We start from the raw sequence: 20502 nt of genomic DNA, 5'->3' as shown, positions 1-20502 counted from the left end.
TTAGTGGTTAACTACCATTGCCTCATCACTTACTGAGATGATCTTTCCAAATATAGCCACATATAGCTGCAGCAGAGGGAACGAAGGGAAGCTGGGCTCCCATCCGCTTTTCCAAGAAACCAGCTCCATCAGAGTCCTCTCTCCTATCAACAGTCATCTAACAGCAGCCATTCTCCGTGATCTCAGTGGCTCAGTGTCCATTGCCAACTTTAGCTGGTGCACTGCTCTCCCCCTCACCCCTCCCAACCCCTTTTCCTTTTGTGCCATGCTTTTTAGAGTGCAAACCTGAAGACAAGGGCTGTCTTGCTTTTGACCTTTGTAAGCCACTCAGAGCATGGGGGGGGGGCTTGAAGATTGAGGCAAATATGCTCCCCCCCCAAAAAAAATTATTCCAAGCTCTTCTCAAGACAAGCACCCCAGTCTGCATAGTTTATATGCTCAAACACACTAATATATACATATTATGTAAATCACGGAAGGGCCTCATGCAATGTGTGTGGGGAAACACCACTTGACGGCTCATGAATGAGCCCTCGCCATCCACTGAAGGGAGTGGATTGACGTGAACTGGTGTCACTCAAAAGGTAACGGTTTTTTTTCCTTTTACAAGAGATGAAAGCTCTGATCAGCTCCACAGCACCATCTACTGTGTCGATAATGAATAACACCAATTCACAATGTCAATCCACTCCATTCATAAGCTGTCAAGTGGTGTTCCCACACACACATTGAATGATGCCCTTGCATCATCTCTACATAGTACAGTGGTACCTTGGTTCTCAAACTTAATCCATTCTAGAAGTCCATTCCAAAACCAAAACGTTCCAAAACCAAGGCGCACTTTCCCATAGAAAGTAATTCAAAATGGATTCATCCGTTCCAGACTTTTAAAAACAACCCCTAAAACAGCAATTTAACATGAATTTTGCTATCTAACAAGACCGTTGATCCATAAAATGAAAGCAGTGAACAACGTACTGCAGTCACACAATCAGTAGCTGAACTGGTTTCCACACAGTCACAAAAACAAAAAAAAAGCCGCAAAAACTGACAGACCTCAAATTGGAAGCATAACACTCAAAACAGAGCACGTTCACAAATTGGAACACTTACTTCTGAATTTGCAGTGTTTGGGTTCCAAGTTGTTTGAGTACCAAGGCGTTTGAGAACCAAGGTACCACTGTATGTCTATAAACCAAAGAACCCACTGTAGATAAAACAATAAAGTTTATTATTTAGATAAGGAATAAGGTGATGATTTAAGTCTATATATTTTATACGTTGTTAAGCTACAACCCCCCCCAAGTCTTGGACTCTCTTGAGATGCTCCTTTGATACTTCCATTTCACATTCCTAAGGATGTGTTCCCCACTGTTTGTTCCTGCAAAAGACAATAACAAGTAATTGTTAGCATGTTATCGATATTAGGATGTAAGCAAAAAAAAACCAGGAACTGGGTGGAAGACATTTTTGAGGCAACAGACTGAAACCCATCCATGCCCATCTCTCCATTTTAAGGGTTGTATAAATGCTAAATAAAAACCCAGAGACACCTGAGGTGTCAATGACTTACCTGTAAAACTTACCTGTAACTCTATCCAATGTCCCTCCTTTCTATGATGTATTTCTGATGTATGACTGATGTTCTTACAAGCCAGGCTGCGGGGAGATCCGACTCAAAAGGTATAAAAATTCTGGTTTCCTTTTGTTCTGGGTTCTCCCTTCTGTGTGTGGGGACCCTGTTGCAACAGCTTATTTTCTGTTAGGATGCGGGTGGCGCTGTGGTCTAAACCACTGAGCCTACTGGGCTTGCCGATTGGAAGGTTGGTGGTTCAAGTCCCCACGACAGGGTGAGCTCCCGTTGCTCTGTCCCAGCTCCTACCAACCTAGCAGTTTGAAAGCACACCAGTGCAAGTAGATAAATAGGTACTGCTGCAGCAGGAAGGTAAATGGCATTTTTGTGCGCTCTGGCACTTGTCACAGTCCTCTGTGCACCAGTAGCGGTTTAATCCTGCTGGCCACATGACCCAGAAAGCTGTCTATGGACAAACACCAGCTCTCTCGGCCTGAAAGCGAGATGAGCGCCACAACCCCATAGTTGCCTTTGACTGGACTTAACCGTCCAGGGGTCCTTTACCATTTACCTTTTATTTTCTATTAATAAAGATTAGGCTTATTAGCTGCCTAGCTTCCAGATACTCTTCTTGGCCTCTGTTTCTTCTCTCCAACCAATAGAGACTTTCCTGAGGGAGTCTATATGGGGCTCTAGAAACCCCATAAGGGAGATAGAGGGGTTATTTTTTCTTATAACACTACATTTAACATAGATAAGAGACAGCGGAATTACAGCCTGCTCCAGTTTATAAGCTAAGAGAAAGGCATGTTAAACAAACAGGCAGCAGAGGGCACTCAGCGTCCACCTGGTCTATTTTTTAAATCCTTAAAGTCAGGTATGATTTAATTTAGTGAGATTGGTCACAGGTTCATCCTGGGTGCAGAGCACACAAGCATGGACTTTATTTCTGACATTTTATAATGTCAAACTCTTATAAATCCAGATAGTTCCAATGCTTACCTAGCAAAATCAGAACTATTGGTATTGACTTGGAACTCTTGTATAATTCAAGTGTTCAGTATATTTATTATAATACTCAAATCAGATTAAGGGACATTGAAAAACAAAACATTCAGTCAACTGTAAATAAAATTTGCTGCCCCAAATTTTATGGTTTAAATCCGATAGATAACAGGGTCACTTATATTTCAAAATTAATAATTGCAGTCCAATGCAGGGCCTTTACATTAGCCCAACTGAATATTTCCCCCCTCAGCTTTTGTCAAGGGCAGATATTTAAGCATCCCCAGAAATGATAGACATTGCAGATGTTTTTTGAATGTGCCAGGCACAGTAGAACATATTCTTTTCTACTGTCCATTGTACAACCAGCTACACAAACACGTGCTATCCCCTTTTCTGGGTAGTCTAACATCATGGCATAATGAAAATATCAGTTTCTATCTGTCTGACATTAACCCAGAAGTAACTGCAAGGGTGGCTTGCAAGAGTTTTTATCAATAGCATCTCTTAGAGTGGTGAATGGCACTATTTAGTGGGAGGAAACCCCAATGAAAATCCTTGTTATTACATATTTTTACATGGCTGGTTATTTGTAAATATTTTAAAATTTTATACATGGACGTTTTTATGATGGCCTATATTTGTAATGCCTAATAAAGGTTTGGCAAAGAAAAATAAGTAAGACAACATTCCTTTTTGCCCCATGTAAAATGCTCTCTGCTTTTAGGTTGGCCAGTCTGGAGAATTTCCCACGAGCTTCAAAAATGGAATTAAGTAGTCACATCAGGCAACAGAGGGCAAAAAGTGGTACATTGAGCACCTGTGCAGCAATTGAAACGTACCGGCAGGCAAGAGTCTGGAAGAGAACATGAAGATGGGCTAGACTCATGTTAAGTTCTGAAGTGATCAGAAGGCTCATGCCTTCCTTAAGGAAAATCTTTTCCCCAGTAGCTGGATTGTCAGAGTTTTAAGGTATTATTAGTTGAAGCAGTGCCAGATTTACACATAAACTAAACAAGCTATGGGGACATGGGTGGCTCTGTGGGTTAAACCACAGAGCCTAGGACTTGCTGATCAGAAGGTCGGCGGTTCGAATCCCTGCGACGGGGGTTCGGTTCCAGCTCCTGCCAACCTAGCAGTTCGAAAGCACGTCAAAGTGCAAGTAGATAAATAGGTACCACTCCGATGGGAAGGTAAACGGCGTTTGCCAAAAGCGGCTTAGTCATGCTGGCCACATGACCTGGAAGCTGTACGCCGGCTCCCTAGGCCAATAAAGCGAGATGAGCGCTGCAACCCCAGAGTCAGACACGACTGCACCTAATGGTCAGGGGTCCCTTTACCTTTAAACAAGCTATAGCTCTCTTGGGCCCCCCAAAAAAAATTAAAGGGAAAAAAACCTTAATGTACATTTCCGAAATATAAGATAAAAAACAAATAAAATAAAACCTACATACAACAACAGTGTTTTGTGTTGCATAGGCTCCTATGATGTAAGTAATGGGCCCCACCTGCTAGCCTGCTCCCTAAAATATCACTGGTTTGCTCATTCCTATATATAGAGTGCCTATCCTATTTTGTTATGTGCAAATGACTTTAGATACCTATTAGGTTCATAAATTACCATAACAGCATATGTTTAGTCATTTAGTCGTTTAGTCGTGTCTGACTCTTCGTGACCCCATGGACCAGAGCACGCCAGGCACTCCTGTCTTCCACTGCCTCCTGCAGTTTGGTCAAACTCATGCTGGTAGCTTCGAGAACACTGTCCAACCATCTCGTCCTCTGTCATCCCCTTCTCCTTGTGCCCTCCATCTTTCCCAACATCAGGGTCTTTTCCAGGGAGTCTTCTCTTCTCATGAGGTGGCCAAAGTATTGGAGCCTCAGCTTCAGGATCTGTCCTTCCAGTGAGCACTCAGAGCGGATTTCCTTCAGAATGGAGAGGTTTGATCTTCTTGCAGTCCATGGGACTCTCAAGAGTCTCCTCCAGCACCTAATTCAAAAGCATCCATTCTTCGGCGATCAGCCTTCTTTATGGTCCAGCTCTCACTTCCATACATCACTACTGGGAAAACCATAGTTTTAACATAACAGCATATATTCAACACAAAAAATCAGCGATGATTTGTTGTTGACAAAGGACAGCTGGACATATAAAGCGCCCCATTAACTTCAGTAGCTTAGGGCCTCATCAAACCTAAATCTGGCCCTAAGTTGAAGCAAGGTGAGCTCAACTCCAACATCGAGAAAGACTCTGAAGCAGCTGTTTTCGCTGCTTAAGGTTGATGGGACGAGGCAATGGCTTCTTTCACATGTTGTTTTGGGCAAGACTGCAATGCCCGTCACTTACAAAGTCTACAAATGCCACAAGAAATATTCTTCTGTTAAAGGTGCCCCAGGACTTTTTCTAACAGGCAGAGATGCCAAACTCCATAACGCTTTGTTTGCTTATTTGAAACCCTTCGGCCACAAAGGGAGCCAATAAAACTTCAAAACCAGAAAAGGACCATCAGCAATGCAGAATGCAAGTAAGAGGAGGAGATTAAATAAATCACAGCAATTAAATACATCGGGAGCAGGCAAACCCCAGCCAGGTAATTAAATCCCATAAAACTCTGCTGGAACAGGAAAGTTTTCAATTGCTGTTAATTATACTCAATTATTGTTAACTGATGTTAACTATTTTAAATGTATCCATTTAAAATTAACTACTGCCTGAGGCAAAGCTTTTTCGGGGGGGGGGGACAGAGGGCGGCACAGTCTCCAGATCAAAGGTGACCCATGATGCGGCAAAAATACAACTCACAGGAGATTGCAAGGTAGGAGTTGATTGTGATTAAAACCACTGAAATGAAATAACTTAATGCAGCCAGGAGCTTCCTACAGGACTGGGAGCACTCTGTGCTCAAAAGGACAAATTCTGTGCCAAGGTAACCCAAATTCTGCATCAGGAAATACTGAATTCTGCATCCGGCATATACAGTGGTACCTCGGGTTAAGTATTTAATTCATTCCGGAGGTCCGTACTTAACCTGAAACTGTTCTTAACCTGAAGCACCACTTTAGCTAATGGGGCCTCCTGCTGCTGCCGCGGCGCCAGAACACAATTTCTGTTTTCATCCTGAAGCAAAGTTCTTAACCTGAAGCACTATTTCTGGGTTAGCAGAGTCTGTAACCTGAAGCGTATGTAACCTGAGGTACCACTGTATTGTACACATCGAGCATGTTTTCCAGTTTTGCATAACTTGCATTGTTTATTGTCTGCATGGTTTATTCTGCCTCCATTTCTTCCAGGAAGAGGAAAGGAGCGATTCAGGGCACCAGAGCTCCCACCACCACCAGGCTAGCCACTGGAAAACTTACTTAGTTACATCCCTTGCATCTGGGGTTCTCCCAGGCATTACCCACAGCTTTTCAAGTATCTTCTTCTTTGGCGATCACTCATAGCCAAGTAATATTGTCTTCCAAAACGGGGTTTTAGCAGTGAGTCCATAAGTGACTGTGGAGACCAATTCTGAATCCACATGTCCTTCCGCAGCGGGACCTAGGTTTCCGGGTGGGAGTTAATCGCATTGAGGGTTTGCCAAGCGTGCCTTCCTCTTAGCACATTTCTCCCTTGTGTCCTGAGTTTGAGTGTCTTCAAAGCCCATGACACCTTTGGTAAAGGCTGTTCTTCAGCTGGAGCGCTCGCAGGCCAGTGTTTCCCAGTTGCCGGTGTTTATACTACATTTCTTTAGATTTGCCTTGAGAGAGTCTTTAAACCTCTTTTGTTGACCACCAACATTCCGCTTTCCATTTTTAAGTTCGGAATAGAGTAGTTGCTTTGGAAGATGACAATCAGGCATCCGCACAACATGACCAGTCCAACGAAGTAGATGTTGAAGAACCATTGCTTTGACACAGGTTATCTTTGCTTCTTTCAGTACACTGGCGTTAGTTCGTCTGTCTTCCCAAGTGATGTGTAAAAATTTTCAGAGACACCTTTGATGGAATCTTTCAAGGAGTTGGAGATGGTGTTTATAAGTGGTCCATGCTTTACAAGCATACAGTAAGGTTGGTAGTACAATAGCTTTGTAAACAAGTATTTTGGTTTCCCTGCGAATGTCCCGGTCCTCAAACACTCTGCACTTCAATTGGCAGAAAGCTGCACTTGCAGAGCTCAGGCGATGCTAGATTTCGGCATCAAGGTCGGCCCAAGTAGTGAAAGTGATGTAAATTTGATATAAGTTGTTTATTCTAAAGTTATTGTGACTTTTATATTGGATCAGATTGTTACTATTAATGTTTGATGTTTTATTATGTTTTTATGTCTTGGAAGCTGCTCAGAGTGGCTTGGGCAGAAATTTAAAGACTATCTGCAGAAATATTGTAAAATTAATGAATGTTAGATTGATGTTGGACAGAAATTAAGTGGTTACCAGCTGTAATGTAAAGGTTGAGTAATAAGTTAAAATAAGTCATAACAAGTTACAATAAGGATTTGCTGAGTTAAGAACCCGAACTGGAATACAAAAGGGGGAGGTGAGAGGAGGTCTGGGAAATAAGTTAATGGAAATAAGTAATGAAAATTACAATTGTCTTGGGGGTTTTTTTGTATTTTTGTTATTTTTTGTGCATTTTTGTTTTTTGTCTGTTTTTTTTGTATTAATTTGGAAAAACCCAATAAATATTTATATATAAAAAAACAACAACAGAGTGGCTTGGGCAACCCAGCCAGATGACTGGGTATAAATGAAATATTATTATTATTAGGTAGAATATGTATCTTTCATATTTCATGCCTCAGGCATCAAACTGTCTAAGTTCCAAGTCTGAACTTTTCCAAAATGAGCTGCACCTCTGCTGTTGATCTGAATAGCCAAAGTTTTCTCCTTTGGCAGCAATGAAACTCATTCATTCAGGAAACCACTGGGTGCCCTTGTGTTTATTTTCAATCTGTTTCTGCTACTGTATAATAGTTGTCCTGTGGTTTGGAAGTTCCAGCTCAACTTGGTTCCCTTGGGAAGAATTGTTCCACTACTACACCATCCGCACAAACCAGACTGTTATTGTAGGGGTTGCCCACAAACCCTACAAGCACTGTTTTTGGTTGCGTACAGCAAGAGGAGAGCGCAAAATATGGTTTGAAGCTCAACATCAAAAAAACGAAGATCATGGCCACTGGTCCCATCACCTCCTGGCAAATAGAAGGGGAAGAAATGGAGGCAGTGAGAGATTTTACTTTCTTGGGCTCCATGATCACTGCAGATGGTGACAGCAGTCACGAAATTAAAAGACGCCTGCTTCTTGGGAGAAAAGCGATGACAAACCTAGACAGCATCTTAAAAAGTAGAGACATCACCTTCCAACAAAGGTCCGTATAGTAAAAGTTATGGTTTTCCCAGTAGTGATGTATGGAAGTGAGAGCTGGACCATAAAGAAGCTGATTGCCAAAGAATTGATACTTTTGAATTATGGTGCTGGAGGAGACTCTTGAGAGTCCCATGGACTGCAAGTAGATCAAACCTATCCATTCTTAAGGAAATTAGCCCTGAGTGCTCACTGGAAGAACAGATCCTGAAGCTGAGGCTCTAATACTTTGGCCACCTCATGAGAAGAGAAGACTCCCTGGAAAAGACCCTGATGTTGGGAAAGATGGAGGGCACAAGGAGAAGGGGACGACAGAGGATGAGATGGTTGGATAGTGTTCTCGAGGTTACCAGCATGAGTTTGACCAAACTGCGGGAGGCAGTGGAAGACAGAAGTGCCTGGCGTGCTCTGGTCCAGGGGGTCACAAAGAGTCGGACATGACTAAGCGACTAAACAACAACAACAACAAGCAGGAGGATAGGGCAACATATTACAATGGCACATTTTCCAAAATAAAAATATTCTGCTTCAATTTCTTCCTCGTTGCACATACTGCCAAAACATTCCTTTGAAATTCCTGCAAAATGCACGAGTTTCTTCTCTGTCCACAAGCTGGCACTGTTTTGCATCCTGTTTGATTCTCTGTGCAGGAAGGAGGGTGGATGGCTGGATGTAGAATTCCAGTCCTTTCCTCAGCCTGACTCAACATCACCCCCAACAGGGCAGAATGAGACAGCTGCACCAGGCTGCAGATTTTGGGCAGTAACTGTTAGTTATTTAATATAAGGGTCCCAATTCTACAATTGATTCTATGATTCTATGGACCACCTGAAAACTGAGAGTCTTGGTGACTCGCTTAATGATTTCCCCACCTGTTATAATTGTAATGCATGCTAAATGCTGTGTGGGTTTTTTATTTCTTCTTTCATTTCTTATACAGTGGTACCTCGGTTTAAGAACAGCCCTGTTTATGAACTACGGTATTCAGTTTACAAACTCCACAAAACCGGAAATAGTGTCCTGGTTTGTGAACTTTACCTTGGTCTAAGAACGGAAGCCGAATGGTGGAAGGGCACTGGCGGTGGGAGGACTCATTAGGGAAAGCGCACCTTGGTTTAAGAACGGACTTCCAGAACAGATTGTTTGTAAACCAAGGTACCACTGTATATTGTTGCATTTCATTTTGAATTCCATAGAATTAAGTGAATTAAGTGTCCTGAGTCAGCCTTTTGAGCCCATCTGGGCGATCTCAGTCATTATTCTATGCCGACAAAAATACCCAAAATCAGTTTTCAAATTCATTTGTAATTCTACCTACCAGGGAAGCAACATGGATATGTGATTTCTTCCTCAATGCAGAAACACTGGTCTGCCAAATAGCTATCAGACCTTCCTCCTGGAAAATTCACGTTAAAGTAAATCATGTGGATCAGAATTCTCCCATGTTGTAGAGATAACAACCATAAAATCATTACTCGTGAAGTTGTGCTCTCTCTCCTGATCCATCTCTAAAGAAACAGAATGCTACAGAGCAAAAGGCATTTGGGTATCATTAGCAAATTCAAATTACCCTCCCAGGTAACATAAAAGTGTTGTCATTTTTGTTGTTAAACTATACTTACATACATAGTTTGTTTTCTATGCAGCTCACATGCATAAAATGCTAACATGCAATTAAAATAACAATACAGTGGTACTTTGGTTCTCGAACTTAATCCGTTCTGGAAGTCCGTTCGACTCCCCAAACTGTTTGAAAACTAAGGTGTGGCTTCCGATTGGCTGCAGGAGCTTCCTGCACACAAGCGGAAGCCGCGTCAGACATTCGGCTTCTGAAAAACATTTGAAAACCGGAACACTTACTTCCGGGTTTTTGGTGTTCGGGAGCTGATTTGTTCAACTAAGTCGTTCGAGAACCAAGGTACCCCGGTATCCTAAGATAAAAACTTGCAGCAAAGAAACTCCAGTAGAGAGAATAAGATCAAAGTAAATAAATAAATAAATGTACAGCCACAGGAAACAATAAAAAGTAAAATGTTACTAACTGGGACTGTTTTTAATGAAGCCTTGGTGCAGGAATGACCATAAAGAGAGCACCAGGCAAGCCTCTGCAGGGAGGCTATTCCACAGTGGTGCCATCACTTAGAAGGCCATCTCTCTGGCACGTTTACCTTCCCACCGCAGTGGTACCTATTTATCTACTCGCACTGGCGTGTTTTCGAACTGCTAGGTTGGCAGGAGCTGGAACAGAGCAACGGGAGCTCACCCAGTCACAGGGATTCGAACCGCTGACCTTCTGATCGGCAAGCCCAAGAGGCTCAGTAGTTTAGACCACAGTTCCACCTGCGTTCTACTCTGGAGTAAGGATGTAGCAGCCAGCTGTACATCATCTAGCCTGATGAGAGGACCTCTCCCCTCTAAACTGCATTCAGTGGTGTGGGGAGGTGTGGGATATAGCTATTAATGATAAATTAACATGTGCCATTAAGGTAAGATGAGGAATATGCAGGAGAAATGATTTTGAGGAGATATGGAGGGTGTTTGTAGAATTTGTACTGTTAAAACGGAAAGGGGTCAGACCATTGCAAGAGGTATTGAAATTTTGGGAGGTTGGATAGTTACAAAGGAATGGTGTCAGTGGTGGGGTGTACATTTTTATTCTTATTTATTTGATTATTACTTTGTTAAAATAAAATAATTTTTTTTAAGAGTCAATTAAAATGTGGTTTTTTTTAAATGGACTGCATTCAAGTCAGGCTCCTTGGAATGTAGGAAGACCAGTACCAGAAACTTTATTGTCAGTTAACTTGTATTTTGCTTTGCATTTACGTACATAAACCTAGACCAGTTTTCTTAAAAATAATTATATTATTTATAATATAATTTTATTATTTGAACCCTGCCCACCTGACTGGGTTGCTCCAGCCGCTCTGGATTCCTTCCAACATATACAAAACCATAATAGAACATTACACATTAAAAAGCTTCCCTATTTAGAAATTGTTGGTTTCTGGCCATATATATATATATAATTTGCTCTGTATTTCATATATTTGCATTTTTGGAAGGTTTGCTGTGAGCCAGTTTGGGAAAGTGACATATAAGTAAACTCAATCAATGGTATACAGCATCGGTAGCCAAACTAAGGCCCGGGGGCCGAATCCGGCCCAATTGCCTTCTCCATCTGGCCCGTGGACGGTCTGGGAATCAGCGTGTTTTTACATGAGTAGAATGTGTCCTTTTATTTAAAAAGCATCTCTGGGTTACTTGTGGGGCCTGCCTGGTGTATTTACATGAGTAGAATGTGTGCTTTTATTTAAAATGCATCTCTGGGTTACTTGTGGGGCATAGGAATTCGTTCATCCCCCCAAGAAAAAATATAGTCCGGCCCCCACAAGGTCCGAGGGACAGTGGAAAAAGTTTGCTGACCCCTGGTATACAGTATAAGCCTAAGGTGATAAAAGGTGCTCTGATCTACAAAGGCCACTTGGTCCTGTAACGACAGGACTAGATCAACAAGCACCCCAAAGTGGGAACGAGATCCTTACACAGGATGCACCCTGCTCTAGAACAGTGATAGGCAGAAGGTACGTAGCTTGGAATTACTTTCAGAACTCTGCAGCTTGCGGTAGATTGGCAAGGATTTCTATCCTCTTGTTAAACAGCAGCAACACACACACACACAAAATTAAGCCGCCAGAATGAAGAAAGCTGGGGAAGGAAAGGGGCTTCATACTATCATCATACTGGTGATGAACTGCCATCATTTGGTCTTACTACCAGCCTCCGTATTTGGCCATTTTTGGTAAAAAAACATTCACCTTTCTCAAGCTGGAATTCAGCTGATGTAGCTTCATTAATGTGTGACCCCAAAATTCCGGACCCCACCCAACTGATACCAAAGTTTGGTGCTAGTTTTGTGCCACAAACCCGTTTTGTGCCACCACCACCCCAAATCAAGCAATTGACACATCAAATCGGGGCCACAGGTTAACGCCAACTGACTTCAAACATGTCACATGTGGGAAAGCTCCAGGACCCCCTTCTAAATCCAAAGAGTGCATTCTTTATTCTTTCGTTACAGCTGTCGCTTAAACTGGGCGCTTTTAAAATTTAGTGCCTTTTTCTAATACCCATGGCAACAGAAATATGCACCAGAGTCAAAAAGTCCAGAATTCCCGCCTCTTTCCCCCGGCCTTTGACACATGAGACATGTGCTCTCAGGACACACACACACACACACACACACACACACAAATCTCATGACTGCAATTTGTTTTAACTGTTCTTAATACTGAATTTTAACTTGTAACCCACTTTTGGGACCCACTGATGAGGTTTAGCGCGCTACACCTCATGTCCACAGGATGGACTGTGCGGAGGCCCAGACTAGGACAGCACTTTTGTCCTTGGGGGGGGACGGGGGGAGAACTTCGCCAGTTGCAACTTCTCCCTTCTACCCTACCAACACAGTTTTCCCAAGGCAGCGAGAAATGGCTGGGATTCCCCTGGCTTTTACGCAGCGCCTTCTCCCTCCGGCCTCGGACGTGGCAGCACAACTGAGAGCCAACGGCTCGGCTGGCTTTCGTCGGGAGCAGCTCCGATTGAACCCGGGGAGCTCGCTTCCAAGTCGATGCGGCTTGGATCCCATCCGGCTTCCTTTTCCCTGGACGGAGCGGGGCTGCGCCGGGAGGAGCGACCAGAGTGGACCAGGCCAAGCTGGAAAAGGGGCGGTGGGCGAGACCCGCTTCGCTTCTCGCTCCGGGCCTGGAGGAGCGACGCCCAGGTGGGTCTCTGCCCCGAGGCAGCTGCTGCCGCTGCAGCCACCGCCCCCGAACACGCTCCGCCCCTCGACGGGACGCGCTCGCTCCGCCCCATCGGGTTGCCCGAGCATTTCGGGGGCGGGGGGACCCGGAGGAAAGCTTCGCCCAGCGCCTTCGGGGCCGGCGAGCGCGGGGTTGGCTCTCCCTCCGCCGCCCGTCCGCCCCGTCGTGCCGGACTTTGGCCCCGCTCCTTGGCCCCGCCTCGTGGGGAGAGGCGCCAGGGGTCCTTCCCAAGTGGCCCCGGCCCGAGGCTGCTGCGCTCTCGTGCGCTCTCGTGCGCCCTGAGCGCCACCGGAGCTGCTCTTTGTTCCAGGGCTGATGCAGAGGCGAGGAAACTTTGTTTGTTTGTTTGTTTGCGCTCCTTGCCAGGCGGCCCTCCCCTCCCCCCCTCCCTCGATCTCTGAGAAGATCCGGATTGCAGAGGACTTCCAGGAGCCGACGGGAGCCCCTGCCCCACCCTGGCGCTCCAAGTCCTGCTTTCTGCCCTCTCCAGCCGCTCTCACCAGGGACTAGAAGACTTGGCGTCTTCCTCCCCGGTGACTGAACCCCAGCGCGGCTCTGCTCTCCTCCCCCAGGGACCCGAGGCTCCGGACTGGGTTTGAACCGCATGGACTAAGGAGCTGGATCCCGCCCGATCCCGCAGCGGCAGGTTGCTCTGCAAAGATCATGCAAAAAGATCCCGACGCGCTCCTCCACGCCCTGTCCCGGCAGCCGCTCAGCGCGGAGCCTCTGGCTTGGCCTCGCCACCAGGGCGACGTCCAGGTGACGGTGCGGAGGCCCAGATCCCGAGCTGGGGACTTCGCTGCTCCCAGAGCTGCGCTGAGGAAGACCTTGGTGGCTGTGGATGTCGTGTGCCTGCTCGTGGGTGAGTGGGGCGCGGAGGGGCTGGGATTTTACTGGCCAGGTAACCAGGAAAGTGGGAATTTGCCAATTAGCTTTCTCGAGATGAATCCTGAATCCAGGCAAAGGTTTCTCTTAATCCCCCTAATTAGTGATTTGCAATTGCTTAATTTTTCTGTTTGTGTTGGCGTCTTATGGCGTGTAGCTCATTTCACCTTCTGGTTATTTGCACATCTGGTAATGCAGCATGGAGCTTGGTACAGTATTAAGATCACCAGGCAGCCAGTGCTCATTTCTCCAGCTTTTCACAGAATCATAGAGCTAGAAGGCACCCTGAAGGTTATTTAGTCCAACCCCCTCCAATGCAGGAATCTTTTGCCCAACCTGGGACTCGAACCTACAACCCTGATATTAAGAGTCTGACTGATGCCAATTCTGCAAGCTAGAAGGGTCTATCTAAATCGGAACATGTGCAGCCCAACACTCTGCCCAAATATTATTGTAGTTAATGGAGCACTTTGCTTTGATCCTTGGCAACCACTGCAAGGGACATTAGGTAAAGGTAAAGGGACCCCTGACCATTAGGTCCAGTCGTGGCCGACTCTGGGGTTGCGACGCTCATCTCGCTTTGTTGGCCGAGGGAGCTGGCGTACAGCTTCTGGGTCGTGTGGCCAGCATGACTAAGCCACTTCTGGCAAACCAGAGCAGCGCACGGAAACACTGTTTACCTTCCCGCTGGAGCGGTACCTATTTATCTACTTGTACTTTGATGTGCTTTGGTGGGCAGGAGCAGGGACTGAGCAACAGGAGCTCACCCCGTCACGGGGATTCGAACCACTGACCTTCTGATCGGCAAGTCCTAGGCTCTGTGGTTTAACCCACAGCGCCACCTGCAAGGGACATTAAGCCTCCATATATTCAGCCCAGCTAGTACAGGAATACCTTAATCTCTTTCCCACTGAGAATCAAGTTTAAGACACTAACAGAAGCATAGTTCTTTCTTTACCCTTTTGACCAGTGCTTTGAGTTGTTGGGCCAGAGGCTGCTGTTGAGATCCCAGCTAAGAAGTAGTAGTAGTAGTAATAATAATAATAATAATAATAATAATAATAATAATAATATATTATACCCCGCCCATCTGGCTGTGTTTCCTCCAGCCACTCAGGGACCATGCTGGATACCTGGAAGCCATGTGGAGGATTTGAGGTATTGTAGCAGTGGCATTTCTTGTCTGGCTCTTTAGTTCCAGATGCCATTGCATGATTCCTGATGGGCAACTGCTATGATTAAAACATCCTGATACACACACACACACACACACATCTTTGTATTGGAAGTACTTCAGCTTTTATTCCTGACTTTTGGCCCTGTTCCTCCCTGGACGACTTTTAGCAACACATTGCAAAGGTGTGCACATGGAAGTACCCAAGGCACCCGGTTTGTGATCAGAGGTGACCTTGCCTTGAGTCAAGGTGAGGAGGCTGCCTTCAGGGCAGAACTACGCATGAGAAGGAGCCCATACAGCTTTCCTGGTTAATGATAATACAGAGGAGGGGTCATCTTCAGAGGAGATCTGGTGGGTGGAAGGGCAGGGCTTTTCCCAAACCACCCCTCCCCTTCTTTCCCCAGTCAGGCATATTTCTGGTCATGGGTCATGGGGGAGAACTGGTGAGTGGAGAAGGGTTAATTACCCCTGAAATCTGTGCTTTTGTAAGGAATCACAGGGTTGTGATAACATCTAGTTTCTCCCTTAGGTGTTAGATTTTCAGATGCCTGGCCCATGGGGCACAGTTGCTCGATTAAGCCCTGGTGTAATCAGTAATAATAATAATAAATAATGCATTACTTATACCCCGCCTATCTGGATGGTCCTCCCCAGCTACTCAAGGCAGCTCCGAACAGAATATTAAAAACACGATAAAACATCAAACATTAAAAGTTTCCCTAAACAGAGCTGCCTTCAGATGTCTTCTAAAAGTCAGGTAGTTGTTTATTTCCTTGACATCTGATGGGAGGGCGTTCCACAGGGCAGGTGCCACTACCGAGAAGGCCCTCTGTCTGGTTCCCTGTAACCTCACTTCTCCCAGTGAGGGAACTGCCAGAAGGCCCTCGGCGCTGGACCTCAGTGTCCGGGCTGAACGATGGGGGTGGAGACTCTCCTTCAGGTATACTGGGCCGAGGCCATTTAGGGCTTTAAAGGTCAGCACCAACACTTGGAATTGTGCTTGGAAACGTACTGGGAGCCAATGTAGGTCTTTCAGGACCGGTGTTATATGGTCTCAGCCACTCCAAGTCACCAGTCTAGCTGCTGCATTCTGGATTAATTGTAGTTTCTGGGTCACCTTCAAAGGTAGCCCCACATAGAGAACATTGTAGTAGTCCAAGCAGGAGATAACTAGAGCGTGCACCACTCTGGCGAGACAGTCTGCGGGCAGGTAATAAACCTATGGTCAGAGTTTAATGAAATGTCATGGTGGAGTGATTGCCCTAGGGCACCCAGCCACCCTATCTTACTTTTAGCTTGCTCTGCGTGGTTTAATGCAAATGTTGGTTTCTGATTCAGCAAAGTATGGAGAAAGGCAAGAAGCTTTGGGGGTTCAAAACTCAACCCCTAGAAACCTAATCCAGCAACACTTCTGGCTTATGCCATTCCCCCAGGCACAGCCCATTTGCTCCCAAAGCATTGCTCCAAAACCTCAGGGCTAGAAACTTACTTGGTTGCAGTTTAATTAATACTGATTTTCCCAGAGAACTCAATTCTGTCCCCCAATACCAGATTTGGGGTTTACACAACCCCTTTATTACCTGCTGGATGGTGTTGATGAATACATAAGGGAGTTGAGGGGAAACTTGGGAAGGCACCTTGATCAAGGGGCTGGGCTCAGAAGCAGGAAACGCAAGTTCGAATCCCAGCTCAGCCAGAGAACTCTTGCTCCCGTCTCTTTAAATTGTTTTCTGGCCAGCTTCCCAACTGGAAGTAGCTTGGAAGTAGAGGAGGGAGGAGGTGTCAGGAGAGAAGCATTTGAGAATTGAGACTGATGGGAAGTGGAAGCCACTGGGGTTTGGAAACCATAGCTCTAGCACAGGGGTCAGCATACTTTTTCAGCAGGGGGCCGGTCCACTGTCCCTCAGACCTTGTGGGGGGCCGGACTACATTTTGTAGGGGGGAATGAACAAATTCCTATGCCCCACAAATAACCCAGAGATGCATTTTAAATTAAAGCACACATTCTGCTCATGTAAAAACACCAGGCAGGCCCCACATTTTAAATAAAAGGACACAGTCTACTCATGTAAAAACATGCAGATTCCCGGACTGTCAGCAGGTCAGATTTAGAAGGCGATTGGGCTGGATCTGGCCCCCGGGCAGTAGGTTGCCTATCGCTGCTCTAGCTGCTAGCGGGACAGGGGACAGGGTGGCCCCGTTCAATCCCCACCTCTCTGCTGCAGCAAGGGCAAGAGTCTTCCGCTGTAGAACAAAGAAAGCTGAGGCAGTGTGTCGTGCAAGAACCAACGTCTGTCTTCTTTCATGCTTCCCTGGTTATTCTGGCCCGGATGTCACCAATATGCCACTCTGCGTGTGCCTACAGAGGCCTTCCCCATTGTCCATAGGGTTCCTTGCCCTTCCCTCTGATGAAATCAGGCCTTTCAGGGGCTAATGCAATAGGTTGGGTGTGAGGTGTTTGGTGTGGTACCCATAGCAGTTTTTGCAGTTTGCAAATGGGCCCATGGGCCCCAAAAGAGGGAAACGTGAGTCACCTGAAATATTTACTGGATATCTCTCCTTTTTTTATATAACAATTTATTGATTTAACAAAAAACAATACAGTGGTACCTCTGGATGCGAACGGGATCCATTCCGTAGCCCCGTTCGCATCCAGAAGCAAACGCAATCCACGTCTGCGCGGGTCGCAATTCATCGCTTCTGCGCGTGTGTGTGACGTCATTTTGACCATCTGCGCATGTGCGAGCGGCGAAACCCGGGAGTAACGCGCTCCATTACTTCTGAGTCACTGCAGCGCGCAATCCAAAAATACTTATCCTGAAGCTACGTCAACCCAAGATATGACTGTACAAAAACAAAGCAAACAAAGCAAATTGACTTCCCTCTAGTCCCTTCCTTGGTTCCATAATTTATCAATATACTGCATGTCCATTGTTCAGTTTGAGACCTTATTTAAATTACTTATTATCCATTCATAACAAAATTACAAGTAACTTTAAAACCCTGCTAATGTATTAACCTGTGCACAATGCTTCTGTATATATGCAATAAACACCTTCCACTCTTCCTTAAGTTCATTGTCATCTCTTCCTCTTAGTTTCATTGTCAATTCTGCCATTTCAGCATATTCCATTAATTTAACTTGCCAATCTTCTTTAGCTGGGACTCCTTCTTCTTTCCAGCATTGTGCTAATAATGTCCGTGCAGCCGTAGTTGCATACATAAATAAATTCTTTTGTGATTTTGGTAGATCCACTCCTATAATACCTAATAGGAAGGCTTCTGGTTTTTTTAAACAAAGTTTATTTTAAACATCTTCATTTGATTATAAATCATTTCCCAGTATTTCTTTATGATTTTACAGTCCCACCACATGTGGAAAAATGTCCCTTTACTGGATATCTCAAAAGGACATCCTCTCCAGCCCAGCATCCTGTTTTCCACAGTGGCCAACCAGAGGCCTAAGAGAAGATCATGAGCAAGGCATAGAATGCATTTGATGGTTTTTTGTTGTTTGTTTTTGTGTTTAAAAACACATTATTTTGAGGTAAAAACACCTGAAAAAACAGTTGGTCTGTTGCATTGTAAGCTGTAGTTGTAGCAGAGGGAAAGGGAGAGAAGGGAAGAAAGGAGAGGAACTGCTTATACCATCACTGCCATGGTAAGGTTATCTGTTTCCATAAAGTTCAAGGAAGCCTGTGTCTCAGTGGGCTTCTGTCTATAAAGGCAAGTATTTATATAGTGCTTTAGGGTGTTCAAATGGCTTAACGTCCACTAGATTTTTTTTTTAAAAAAAAAACTTTTAACAAACCTGTAAATTAGATCAGCTGTGTTATACCCAATTTGCAGATATGGCAACTGAGGCTGAGAGAGTAGATTGCCTAAGGGTATCCTATTAGTTCATGGCGGAGGAAGTAAGATCCTTAATTGCTGGCTGTAGATGTTTATGGGCAGAGGGTTCACCTCATTCTAGTGCCATAACAATAGTACAAGTGTTGTTAACCAGGGTTTGAAATTAGCAGGTGCATTTTGCGCTTAAAGATTCTCCATTTGCAAGTCTGGGTGCCATTTTTTGTATCCGGTTGACACACAAGGATTATTGAAATGTATGTACTTTGAAGCCTCAAAGTACATTCTAAGGATAAGCAATATGTTAAGGAGTTTAACAATAAAGGGTAGAGTGTTTTGAAAACTGAAGTATGGTACCAATATTTTTATTGTAAACACCAAATTAAACATGTATTAACAATTCATGTTAAAAAAAGTGATTTGTGGCCCAGGACATCCTATGAATCTCGAGCACTGCTGACCATTAGGTCCAGTCGTGACCGACGCTGGGGTTGCGGCACTCATCTCGCTTTATTGGCCGAGGGAGCCGGGGTACAGCTTCCGGGTCATGTGGCCAGCATGACTAAGCCGCTTCTGGCGAACCGGAGCAGCGCACAGAAACGCCGTTTACCTTCCCGCTGGAGCGGTACCTATTTATCTACTTGCACTTTAACGTGCTTTCGAACTGCTAGGTTGGCAGGAGCTGGGACCGAGCAACGGGAGCTCACCCCGTCGCAGAGATTCGAACCACCGACCTTCTGATCGGCAAGTCCTAGGCTCTGTGGTTTAACCCACAGCACCATCTGCGTCCCTAGCAACACTATACAGTGGTACCTCGCAAGACGAATGCCTCGTAAGATGAAAAACTCGCAAAACGAAAGAGTTATTCATTTTTTGAGTTGCTTCACAAGACGGATTTCCCTATGGGCTTGCTTCGCAAGATGAAAACGTCTTGCAAGTTTGTTTCCTTTGTCTTGCAAGTTTGTTTCCTTTTTCTTAAAACCGTGCATTCACTTCGAGGAGCAACTCATAGCACGCAGTGTGGTAGCCTTTTTTGAGGTTTTTGAAGACTTTGGTATTTTTGAAGCTTTTCCAAAGTCTGTGCTTCGCAAGACGAAAAAATCGCAAGACAAAAAAACTCGCGGAACGAATTAATTTCGTCTTGCGAGGCACCACTGTACGTTGCAGCAAGATTGGTATCCGAGAGCAGCAGAGAGGTGTAAAATTGTCCTGTACGTATGAAGTAATGGGGAAATCAGACTAGTACGAATTGGGGAGTAGGCCTTGACATTTTGAGAGTTGAAATGTGTGATACTGTAGAAAAGTAATTTATTTATTGATTACATGAAATTTATATACTGTTCGATTGTTTGAAAACAAACAAAACAAAACTTCAAAGCAGTATACAAAACTAGAAAATCCAGGAAAAAATGACAGCAATACTTTTTTTAAAAAATACAAAAAGTTAAAATGGTAAAAGAGTTTAAAATCCACACCAGCATTTCTAAACATCTAGGCAGGCTTGCCTAAACAGGAATGTTTTTAGCATGTGCCGGAAATGAGTACAGTGAACCAGGCAGGGAGTTCCAAAGCATGGATTGCGTTTTCACATTGCTGTTAATCTTGTCCTCATTTGCCCCCTTTCCCCACTTGAGGAAGAGAGTGCAGTGGTACCTTGGTTCCCGAACTCAATCTGCTCTGGAGGTCCGTTTGGCTTCCAAAACATTTGCAAACCAAGGCTCAGCTTCTGATTGGCCCCAGAAACAATGCTGAACGCCAAAACGGACGTTCGGCTTCCAAAAACCATTCGCAAACCAGAACACTTCTGGGTTTGCGGCGTTTGGGAGCCGATTTGTTCGGGAGCC

The 20502-nt window shown here is 44.9% G+C and overlaps 2 protein-coding genes across 2 annotated transcripts in view; both read left to right on the top strand.

Annotated features, from left to right (window-relative positions):
- TNFSF14 (TNF superfamily member 14) overlaps window positions 1-20502 on the top strand; it is a 134959-nt gene that overhangs the window by 110492 nt on the left and 3965 nt on the right. The gene's annotated exons all lie outside the window — the stretch shown is intronic.
- LOC309332351 (phospholipid phosphatase 3-like) overlaps window positions 12836-20502 on the top strand; it is a 33689-nt gene continuing 26022 nt past the window's right edge. Inside the window, exon 1 of the mRNA XM_081845509.1 lies at window positions 12836-13609. Within this exon, the coding sequence (XP_081701635.1) occupies window positions 13411-13609 (199 nt within the window). The 5' untranslated portion in view covers window positions 12836-13410. The remainder of the gene's footprint in view (window positions 13610-20502) is intronic.

This window comes from Podarcis erhardii, assembly GCF_964252035.2.
Source record: "Podarcis erhardii genome assembly, chromosome: 17".
Lineage (NCBI taxonomy): Eukaryota > Metazoa > Chordata > Lepidosauria > Squamata > Lacertidae > Podarcis > Podarcis erhardii.
Note: the sequence above shows the minus strand (reverse complement) of the source record. Positions and strands in the feature narration are given on the sequence as shown.